Below are 12,209 nucleotides of genomic sequence, written 5' to 3'. Positions count from 1 at the left end.
AGACCAGCAAATTATGAACTTTGTTGCTACAAGCTGAGTTACTGGAGTTCAGCGAGAAACCGTCTCTGCTAGCGAGAGAGGTTTCTGTTGCCAGCTAGCACTTAAATATTTTGGATTGATTGGTCCAACCTTTAAAGCAGAAGAAAGTTGAAATCCCAACCCCCTCCCCAAGATGTCATTAACCTCCTTTGGTATTTTTATTTCATTATTTTTTGGAGTTTTTTTTTTTTTTTTTTCTGTTTATCAGCAAGCAATGACCACCTTCTCTGCAACTGCTCCACTGAGATGGTTGTGCATGTAGTCCGCTACCCCCTTTTTTTGTTTGAATAACTACTGGACCCACAATGCACCTCAGTAGATGCTGCACACCCCGCCCCTTAATGACATGCGGGAGGGGCGAATGTGCACCGCACACTGTGGCTGCATGTGATTGACAGTCAAGCTGGTTACCAAGGTGAAGATAAACCGGTCTCTGAATCTCCATCTCGCTCCTCCCCCTTCCATCTTGAACTTTGACCCCCATGACCCTTGTTTCCTGGCGTTGACCCCCCGACATCTGACCTGCGCCTCCAAAAAACAAACACATCCAGGCCAAAGAGGCCACCTCTCACTGAGGCACCAGAGACACAGCGTAGTGGGCGTACTTACCATTCAGAGAGCCCAGTCCGATTGGCTGCCTGCCCTGCCATCGGTTGTGTCGGCCAAAGGGAGCAGAGCAGACGGCAGACACCTGACCCTCAGGAAAGCCGTGTCAGAAGAGAGGCCGCAGAGCACCGGAGGTGAGAGTTTGCCCAAGGGTCCCCTCTCTGTCGTGTGACTGAAGCACAGATGGAGCAAAGGAGAGAGAGAGTGAGAGAAAGAGAGGATGCGATACTACTAACGCACACCTGCAGAAAGAGAGAGGGGAGTCTTACAAGCTAACAAAAGAGACAGGAAGACAGAGAGAAAGTTGCACTCAGCCACATCACCAGAGATTCATGCAGCGAGGCACACTTTCTTCACGGCCACCAACACAGTTCACTAATACCAGGAAATGAATGTCTCAAACTGTGACATGGTTCACTGAGAGCTAACACTGCGCCCCTGCCACATCTGCGACGTCACGACTCCCCCATTGCTTCATTGAACTGGTATTAGTGAGCTTTTGCCATCCGTCAATGACAGTGTGTTGAGTGGCCTGAAAGCAAAATGTGTCGACATGGATCCTGTTCTGCACCACATCCACGCATCTCATTCATGCTCTATCACACTGCCGGGTCAGCTGTTTGAGAGCCAAGTGCTGAAATGTCAAACATTTGAACATGTACTTCTTAAAGAATTACATCTAAAATATTTTGTATATAAAAAGTTTTTTTTTTAAACATTTATGAAAAAAGGTTACACTCATAAAAATCCTTTAAACTCCTCCTGATATGACACTATATTCATGTAATTTAACTTTTTAAACTAAATCAATGCTGAGACTGAGATATTAGATTATTACAAATAATTCATCTAGTAGACTAACAATGTCATTAGGGTCTACGTGCCTCTTGTTTGGTCTGCATAAACATATCTGTGTGATATTTCTCTGGATTGTCTGTTTCATGTTAGAGCTTTATCTGTGGGTTATTACTGTTTTGTCTTTGTGTGAGAGAAAGATTCGAAGCACACTGTATGTCCATATGCTTCTTGCTAGTCCTCGTGTTTGTGTGCTATTCATTAGAAATTCAGTCTTGTGTGCTTTAAATTAGTCTCCCCTCTGAGTGCGACATTAATCATTTTAAGTATTGAAGCCGATTATGATGGATTTCCGTTGCTGCAGATATCAACTACTGCTTCTTGGCCCTCGTTTTTACATTGCTGGACCTGTTCAGAGGTGCAGTTTCTCCTCCTGTCCCTTGTCCTTGTCTTGTCGTGATCGATATGGTCGTATGTCTGCACAGCTCGGTCGAGCTACAGATCCAGCGATGCCCCAGTCACGGCAGCCTCACTGGACAGCGGCCTGAGCGGCAGCGCTTACAGCCTATTGGACGAAGAAGTAGAGGCAAACGAAGTGGACAGTGCCATCTTCCAGGTGCCCCGATTGTGAGTCGGCTTATTCGGTGCTCTTATCTTAAAAAAGGCTGCCAGTTTCACATTTGGAATGTATCATAAATGTTTCTCTGATGCTTAACTTAACTGTCAATACTCCCAGACACATATGCTTCCATTCAAAGCAATAGATATACGTCAAATATATTTTGTGTAGTTTAATAATTTAACTGATTTTGTTTCATCTCCCCTTAGTGGAAAGATCCCAAACGGCACAGATGTGATGAAATCAACAATGGGACACAGTGATGCTGAAGGTAAGGCGTGTGTGTGTGTGTGTGTGTGTGTGTGTGTGTGTGTGTGTGTGTGTGTGTGTGTGTGTGTGTGTGTGTGTGTGTGTGTGTGTGTGTGTGTGTGTGTGTGTTTGTGTGTGTGTGTGTGTGTGTGTACACTAATACAAACATTTTTGACACTTCAAGGCGGAAAAGCTACAATTGGTTTTAGCATATAAGTCTGAAACGCTTCAAACTGTTGAGTTCTAACAAAGTAATCTCAACTTTTCCCACTATCCTGTATTTGCGTCCAGCTGGTGTCCAGCTTCAACAATAGATATAATGACAAATTACTGATCATTTAATAGAGTTTATTATTGGTTTGTTGATTGGCTAGTCAGTTGACTGAACAACTGATACACTTACCTTCTTGTCTATTTGTTTTCTTTTTTTAATCTTCAGAAACTACTTTGGGTGTGTGTCTGTTTAGCAAGTAGAGTATGAAAATGGTTTATAATCATGAATGTCATACTGTGTTTAGACCTATTTACAGGTTATTGACATCATTCTTTCTTTGGAAATTTTCCTCATTCCTCCTTCCTGCCTCCGATGTTGTGTGTCAATTAATGACGACTAATGCAAAGGTGCAAAGATGACCCTCAAAAGCTAGAACGACCTGAGTTTCGCTAAGTTTTGTATTCACGGATTAACACATTTACACTTACCTGCACTCTTTCTCTTTATCATTTTATCATTTGCTCTCAGTCTGTGCCAATGTGTCTCTCTCAGTAACACACACACACACACACACACACACACACAGACAAACAAACACACACACGCACACAGAGGCTACCCTTACCTTTTGCCATTTTCAAAACAGTTGCCAAGGCAACTACAAGACAGACATAGCTCCTCATAACTTCTCCCCATCCTTGTTCAACAAATAAATATGATTGCTTGCAAACCCATTACTCATCACATCGGTACACTTAGTGTCCTGCAGGGGGCAGTCTCATAGCGTAGAGATGCCTCATTTGAAAGAGCAGATGTGAGAACAGGGATACTGGGAGCAAACTGATAGAACGGGTGTTATTTTGTTGCTTTGAAACATCCTTAAATCCATCCATCCATCCATCCATCCATCCATCCATCCATCCATCCATTCATCCATTAGCTATACCGCTTATCCTTTTGAGGGTAGCGGGGACCTTAAATCCCTATGTAGTGTATATTTGACTTCATCTGACTGACTTGGTGCGTGTGTGTGTGTGTGTGTGTGTGTGTGTGTGTGTCTGTGTGTATTTAGGTAAATCCCAGGTAATGGGGGAGATAAAGATTGCTCTGAAGAAGGAGATGAAGACGGAGGGTGAGCACCTGGTCCTTGAGATTCTTCAGTGTCGCAACATCACCTATAAGTTCAAGACTCCAGACCACCTGCCTGGTAATAGACAATAACTTAACTATACACATGCACTTTTCCATTTCTGCTTGCATGCGCACGAAAATTCACTTTGATAAGGTCTCAGCATGCAGGACGTAAAGTTCTGTTTCAGAAAAATTGTTTAAAAACGATAGTTTCTACATTTATTACCCTCTGGTTTATTTATTTTCACTCATTTTCACCACTTCTGTCCAAACCTTTCACAGTATTCAAAGATAATTTTATGTTTTAGATATCATTTTTAATATTTGACAGCTTGGAAACCCACACAAACACTTGCTTAGAAAGACTGGCATCTGACATACCATAAAATCCTCGCCAGTTTTTCTAGATGCTGAGCCACCCGTGTTGTGACAGTGTTTTTCCAGCCAACATTCCCCTTGGAAAGCAGCATTAAGCATATATATATACCTACTCCTCAATCATGTATACTGTACGTGCGAGGTTACAGACACCATTAAGACAAGGGAACCTCACACATGAGCACACGCGCCTCTTACAACTCCGACTTTCACCAGTAGTGGATTGATATTTAAAAAAATGCCTGGAGACAATGCTGGGAAAAGTGGGTGCAGAACCAAAATCATAGACAGCAAAGACTCTCTTAGTCTTGAAAGCGAAAAGTAATATTTCTTTATTTGAGTTTCAATTACTGCGATATGTGTTACTTAAAATCCATTTCCGGTGTACCAACATGTTTACAAACATGTTTCATCCGTCTTTTTGTGTAGTTAAGTTAAATATCTGGCGAATGGACAGCTAAATTTGTGCTGAAAAAAAGGATATATGTAGCGCTTGATCACAGTTTAAAAATAGCAAGCCTTTTGGTCGACGCCCGGGAGGGAAACTTAATGCGATTACTGTAACTGTCTTGTAGGAATCGAACACTAGCAGCACTTGGAATCACAAGGTCTGCTGTGGCATCTAACCAGGGGTATCTGTATACGGCATGATTTAGCTGGATTACATGCTAACCCAGCGTTATAAAGACTGGACACGTGTCTGTGCACAGTGAAATCGGACTTCTCTTTCACAGATTGCCGCCCACCTCGCCTCCACCTCAGAATATTTACATCCTAATACCCGAGCTGCCTGCCACTTATTTGATTTGCATTGGCTTCCAGGTTGGATCCGCACACCAAGCTTTAATTTCCATCGACAGTATGTGGCTGTTGTGTAGTACAGACTTTGCCTCACTGACTCACAACATTAACACTTTATTGTTAATCTGGCTTTGTGCCGCTGTACCTGTTTGGGGGATTGGGACTTTGGTGTTTCTTTTCTGCATGATACTTGGTTTTACAGCTCTCTTGTTGCCCTCCTGTGGCTGGCTGCAGAAAAATATGAAAGTCCACCCACGTCTAATAGTAATAACTACAATCCATCTTCTGTGTAAAATATAGCATTCATTAAGTTTTTGGGTGCTCCTTTTTTTAATTGCACATTTGATCAGTTCTAATGTTTCCCTCTATGGTGTGATTTGTTTTATAATGAATATGTTTACCCTCAGTGCTTGCATACAGAATGGGTTTAGGGTGCATGTTTGCATAAATATGTATGCAGGCCTTTGTGTTTCATGTCATTTTATGAGCATATAAGAAGATTTTGGTCTGGGTCTTACATGACAAATTGGAAAACATGACACAGATATAACATAGCAAGGTTACATACACTCACAGACAACGTGCAGTATTGAAAAGATAGCATGGAACAACAGTGGTAGAAGGGCTTTGGACTCATTATGTCAGCTTTACAGTGACATGTGTGTGTGTCCTCAGATCTTTATGTGAAGCTTTATGTGGTGAATATTGCCACCCAGAAAAGGATCATCAAGAAAAAGACCCGGGTGTGTCGTCACGACCGTGAACCCTCTTTCAACGAAACCTTCCGTTTCTGCATGAACCCCACCGGACACTCTCTACAGGTGGTCCCACCCTCAGTTCCTTACACACACACACACACATACATACACACACAGAAGGATGGTATCTACATATTTTAAGAATACAGATCATCTGTAATCTGTCACAGTCACACAAACAGCTAAAGACGTTGTTTGAGTTTTAGGGAATATACGCTTTCTTGCCGAGAATTAGACGATTTGTGTGGTAAATATGAAGCTAGAGTCAGAAGATAGTTATTTCAGTTTAGTGTAAAGAGACGGAAGATGGGGGAAACAGTCCTTGGCTCTCTATAAAGGAAAAAAATATGCTTACCATCACCTCTGAAGCATAGAATTTGAAACATTGGGTCCCATTTGTTTAATTGGTACAAAATTCACGCTAAACTAAGCTAATCGCCGGATGGCTAGCTTCGTATTTAGCCTTCAGTGAAATTGTATCTTTCTCATCTAACTCTCAGCAAGAAAGCGAAAAAGTGTATTTCCACATTTTAAATGTTGCCTCCTTTAAAATGCTCAGTCATAAGACACGTTATTTTCTGTTTTGTTTTTGTTTTTTCCAGCTGTTCCTGGTGTCCAACGGTGGCAAGTTTGTGAAGAAGACCCTGATCGGGGAGGCCTATGTTTGGCTGGACAAAGTCGACCTTCGCAAGCGAGTGGTGAGCTGGCACAAGCTGCTCGCCAGCACCGCCCAGATCCACTCCTAGAAGAGAGTTGCATTTTGGAAAAAAAACAAAAAAAACCACACAAACCAAACCTGAGAGGGCACAAGGAGGCTTCACTGAGACACTCTTGTCGGGTGGGGGAATGGGGTAGTTTGGGTACGGGGGCGGGGCAAAATATGTCTTTCTTCAATCTTTGTTTCAGGGTACGGATGGCTTGAGGTTTGGAAGGTGAAATAGAAGAGTTCTGGTGGTGGTTTCTGTCATGTAGGACGTTAGGAGGAAGAATTTACAGTATGTGTTTACAGGGGATGAACACATGTTTACAGGACACACAGTGTACAGTAGTGTAGCCAGGGCTGAGGGGAACACAAGTGCTGAGTTCGGAGGTCAAGCGCGGAATCAACCAGGTATTACACACTTTAATTCACAAACACACACGACAACAACTTTGCACACAGTCATCCACACAGAAGAGAAATTTTAATTCTAATAGATACAGGGAATGGACGAACTTGTAGATTCTAACTTTATTTATTTAGATGTTTCATTCATGAAAGGTTTTCCTCATTGCTTTTCTTATGACCCGCAGAGTTTTATTCATTTACAAAGCATTTTGAGAATGAAGTATTGAAGAATTCCTTACGGAGACCTCTTATTTATTTTTGTATTATGATATTAGTGTAGAGTTCTATCATTTGTCTTCTCCTCAATTATTTAAGTACTTAAAAGTCTATCCTCGGAAGGAAGCATAGTATATTTTATAACACGCTACCTATCATTCCAGTTCAAGAGGAAAAAAGAAATCTCAGCAAGCATGTTTTTGAATTTATCAGCAAAAACGACTACTTGTTCCCCATCTTTTTTCACCTCAAGTGTAAACTGAGTTCTATCAAATTATTGTTTGATAAATGATAAATATTAATATATATCAAATTGGACACTATATATCGTGCGCATAATTTTGGTAAGCGGTGCCACATGTTCTGCACTAAAAAAAAAATCACCTCTAACATTCACTTTGTATATAGTGAAGTGTCATAGCTGAAAAATGAATTATAACATATATAGATAAATATATAGATATCTTTATCACGGACAATCAAGTCTTGATGATTGTGACATAGAGGTTTTATTTACTCATGATGCCCTTTAGAATGTGAGACATTTACCATCAGAGATTTAAGCACTTCTTGTTTTTTCCTTCTGAGATCCAAGCACATTACAAGTCTTATATCAGTCCTGCTTTTGTTTGTAGGGGCAGTCAACTCAACAACGCACGCTTTTGTGGTATTTTGCACTTTTCCTGCTTAGAATGTAAAACCTATGCCATCACCCTGCTAAAAATGAGATAGCCAGAGATGTCTTCGTTTTTTCTCAAGGTGAGGAAGTAGAGAGGTAAAGGAAAAGGGGGTGACAACATCAGGGGATATTGTAGCGAACAAAAGGGACATGTGCCGGAAACTATCCATGAAAAACCACTTTATCATACTAAGATACAACACTGCTGTAACAGTAGCATGATGATGTTTTGTCCCAGCATTTTTGTCAAAACTGTGTTGTCTTGATATTACCATCCACACTTCAGATTGCAATGTCGTGTCTATAGATGTTTTTGATGTCCACTTTGTCTCGAGAAAGGTCATCCTGTGGGCTTGGACGGGGGTCAAGAAGCAGGACAGTTGGTTCATTCAGCATTTTCAGTCAAACTTAGCAGTGAGACTACACTTAATATCTGAGTGATTTCTATGCAACATCTACTGTATAAAGGTGGTAACTGCATCTTGACTTGCCAGAAGTGTGACACTTTGTGGGAGCGGAAACATTTATATTGATTTTTCTTTTTCACTGCTGTGTTTTTATGTCCTCCTTGAAATGGTTACTGCTTTAATATGATTTTTTTTTTAAATTTAATGTATTATTTTGTATTGCTATATGAATCTTTATTTATTGCCTGTGAGACTATTTCATATGTTGTATTATATTTGTTTACAGTACATATCAGGTGTACATAAAAAAGATTGAGAAGTTTTCTTTTTATACACAATGTAGTGCTTGTTTACAATGTTTAGAGGGCCTGAAACTCAGAGAACCAACTTTTTTGCCCTTGTGCACGAACACACACTCACATATGGAAATTTACATGCAGAGATCCTGAATTTCACGTAGTTATGAATCAAGATAAGAAAAAATAACATTCCTATTCAAATGATTCCCATCTTTTTATGCACTCCCCCTTTGAATCGTTTCATTTTTCCAGTACGTGTATGAGAAATGACCAAAAAAGGGACATTGTAATCAATGGACGTTATACCTGAAACAATAGTAGTATTGAGGTCATTGTGTTTCTTTGTTTTTCTTATTTTTATACCCACGTGCTTGTGTGCGCAGCATCTTCATACCAAGTCCATGCATGTCACTGGCTCCAATGCATATCCCCTTCTCTTAAGTGTTGTCTGTCTAAAAATATCGACTTTAAAGTCTCTCGTTACAAAGAATCACACACACACTTACACACTCACACACACACACACACGCACACACACACGCACACACACAGATGCCATCTCTCTATTTCCAACCTTGTAAATACATAGCTTTTTTATACTGGGGGTTTGGGGAGCAATAGGTCTTTTAGCAGACAAAAAAAAAAAAAAAAGGTGTGTGATCATAGAATTAACAGGAATTTGTTTTTCTCTTGATCAATGTACAGTGGATAGGCTGAGAAACGACCTTATGTCTGTCTATAGGGACCCAGATTAACCCGACCCTTTACACCAAACACTTAAGGTTTACCGGAGTCTAACCACACAGAAGTCTATCTTAACAACTCAAGTAGTTGCAGGAGAATTTAAATGTGCTCACTCTGGATGTTGCATGTTTCGTTGGTGGTTCATACTATTTTTGTGTCCAGATATTATTATTGAAAAAAAAAAGAAAGAGGTAGAGAAAGATATAGATCAAAATGTTCTAGAGGGGGAAATTATGAAGAAAACTTATTAAAATTATCGACGATGTATGCTGACTGTACAAAGATCATGCTTGTAAAACCTGTCTGGTTTTTCACATGTAAGTAAACAGAAAAAAAAAAAAATCTGCTGTCATGGTTTTGTGATTGTATACAGGAGGTATTGATAAATTATGCAAATTGTGCTGTAAAAATGGCTGTCGCCCCATGTCTAAATATTAAATATCAGTACAAACGAAGCCTTGTTGTGTATTGCCATTGACATATACTCCATATTGCAGAGTAAGATACATTTGTGAAAAATGGGGGTTTATTTTGAAACTCCCCTGGAGGTGCCATGGCTGGTTTGCAGATGTCGGGATACCACGGATATTAAGTACCAGAATGCGACCACAAGATGGTGCCATGTGCTTTCATTTTGAGCTTCGTCCGAGAAAGTCCATAGTAACATCCTTGCAGGGCCTACACAGCCGTGGTACGATGACACAGGGGTATTTTCACTCACTGGTCGATTAGACCTCTTCTCAAGACTCTGCGGGGGGGGGGGTTTGTAATTCACACCTGGTGTGTGTACGAGGCCTTTACGCTCAATATGTTTATCCGCAAACCAGACCAAATGTTTCCATTGATTAAAATACGTCATGTGCGGTTTCTCTCGGTGTTTCAGATGCTTCCACTTCTTTTCTTATATAGGCCTTTTTTCACAGCAGACATTTTTGACTTGTCATGATAGGCAAAGTACTGGTGTGACTAATAACATTTACAAAGCACTGTTCGATTCAAGTGTCCCAATAAGTCATAACAGTGTGGTGCTGAGCCAGCATACACAGTAGCAAGACACTGAAACCAAAGAAGCCAATTCAGCTGTCATTAATCTTATTATTTACACCCGTGACATTTTAAAGTGTGCTCCATGAAGAAGGCCCAGTGACACATTCTTTGGAGAGGCTTCCCTCCGTTCTTTCTCCTTGCTGGAGTCCTCAGGGAGATTCGGCTCACCTGATCTGAGTTTCCCTCTCTCTCTCTCTCTCCTCTGGTTTTTTTCCTCCTTGTTGCTTTGGCAAGTCCTAAAAAGAATCAGCAGGAGTAAACATTCACTTCCTTGCGTGTTGTGTTTAAGTGGCCTCATAAATCTGAGTGTCACTGGTCCTCTCAATATCCGGTCCTGACACAACACCACTGATTCGTGAAAAACTAGGCTCATTTCAAAGATGAAATTGTGTTTACAGAATTCATTCTTATATAAATGATTAAAATCAGCATTTGATATAGGACAGAAGATTGGATACAATTATTTGAGTTATATTTTGTGTAAAATACAGTTTGTCCACCTTAAAAACATTTGGATTGGGTTAGGATTTCTTTGTATTTTGGTCAGCAGTGATGGTTTTGATGCCAGCTCTATGAGAAGTGAGTCAGTCCGAGACAAAACAAGTCCATAGACAAGCCAAGAAGTTTGTAGAAGTGAGCAGCTGTGTGCCGTCCTGTCCACTGTTAACATCTTATGGGTCAGCATATGTTTTGAGAACCAAGCTTTGAAAGACAAAGAAAAGAAGCTGCGCAGCATCGGCTTGCTGTGAGACCCGGGCTTTCTCTGAGGTCAAGCCATGGTCAGCTTACACTCAAGGAAAGAAGAATTCAAGAATGTCCCTTAATGAAACGCGTGTAGACAAACAGTGAAGCAGATGAAAAGGAATTCATTGACACTTTGAGTTGTAGCCAACGGCGTTAAAGACTGGACATGTGCTGTTTATTTCCCGGTACCAGCAACAATAACATTTTTAGATTTTCACATTGGAAAAACATTTGGGTGCACTGTGATTATTTGTTTATTTTTTCTGAGCCACATCACAGGTGTTCTTGTCATCCATTCTTTTTTTATTTATGTGTTATTGCGACATTATGACATAAATATCGTGCAGTTGAAGAGAGGTTTAACCCCGGATACTTGCACAACATTATCCATTGTAGAGTAAGGTTTCTCAACGTCACCATTCTGTCTTTCTGATTGAGTTGCTCATTCTCCTCTCATTCCCTCTGTGTTACTCGTCATACAAACAACATTAGTATGTTGTTTTTTTAATGTTTTATTATTAATACTAATGTCCTGTATTGATCTAAGTTCAAAATATTTCACATTTTGTGCAAGTTCTGTTGAAAGCTTAATGGGAACTCAGATTCGACGGTTAGATACTCATTTCACACTCATGCAATGTACGGCCTACTCATAGGCAATTTGCCTAACTCTACACACACACACACACACACACACACACACACGCACGCAGTCTGTATGCAGAAACTTTTTCTTGAAGTCGTCAAGGTCAAGAAAGCCACGCTGTCCTTCACTACTTGATGTCATGAGGCCATTCTTCAGTGAAAATGGCATCAAATTTGGGGGGTGTTATATTGAATGCCAGCATTTATATAATCCTACCTGCAGGGGGAGTGAGGAACTCGTTTTGCAGAGGCACCCAATGGTCTCCTTCTGCTGCGGATTTCTTTCGGACCTTTGACCTGTTGTGTATTCCTCTTCTGTTAAATACATATTGTCAGAGTTCACAAGGAAAATGATACAAATGAACCGAATGCTTGAATTTATTTTCACGTGTTAATGTTGAATCTGTGTGTGTGTGTGTGTGTGTCTGTCTATGTGTGTGTGTGTGTGTGTGTGTGTGTGTGCACGCGTACGCGTGCGTGCGTGCGTGTGTTTACAGACAGTCTGTCGATGGATTACATGTGTCAGCACCTGCTGGGCAGTGACTCTGCAGCTGCAGCTACAAACCACCTGCTTCTGTCTGCTGAGGCTGTCGCTAAATAAAAATGATTTTATTAACGTCCATCTCAGCTCCTCGCACCTCAGAAAACGTTTCCTCATCAAATAACCAAAAGATTTTTAGATGGGGTACAATATTTAGTCTGTATTCTATCCAGCAAAGATTTCATCAAA

General features: G+C 40.6%; 1 protein-coding gene across 1 annotated transcript in view; it reads left to right on the top strand.

Moving 5' to 3' along the window:
• Nucleotides 1-6,336, top strand: part of pcloa (piccolo presynaptic cytomatrix protein a) — a 55,971-nt gene extending 49,635 nt beyond the window's left edge. Inside the window, exons 21-26 of the mRNA XM_040152838.1 lie at nucleotides 438-779; nucleotides 1,926-2,067; nucleotides 2,269-2,330; nucleotides 3,595-3,729; nucleotides 5,508-5,653; nucleotides 6,193-6,336. Of these exons, the coding sequence (XP_040008772.1) occupies nucleotides 438-779; nucleotides 1,926-2,067; nucleotides 2,269-2,330; nucleotides 3,595-3,729; nucleotides 5,508-5,653; nucleotides 6,193-6,336 (971 nt within the window). The remainder of the gene's footprint in view (nucleotides 1-437; nucleotides 780-1,925; nucleotides 2,068-2,268; nucleotides 2,331-3,594; nucleotides 3,730-5,507; nucleotides 5,654-6,192) is intronic.
• Nucleotides 6,337-12,209: the final 5,873 nt, after the last annotated feature.

This window comes from Xiphias gladius, chromosome 2 (assembly GCF_016859285.1).
Source record: "Xiphias gladius isolate SHS-SW01 ecotype Sanya breed wild chromosome 2, ASM1685928v1, whole genome shotgun sequence".
Classification (NCBI taxonomy): Eukaryota; Metazoa; Chordata; class Actinopteri; order Istiophoriformes; family Xiphiidae; genus Xiphias; species Xiphias gladius.
Note: the sequence above shows the minus strand (reverse complement) of the source record. Positions and strands in the feature narration are given on the sequence as shown.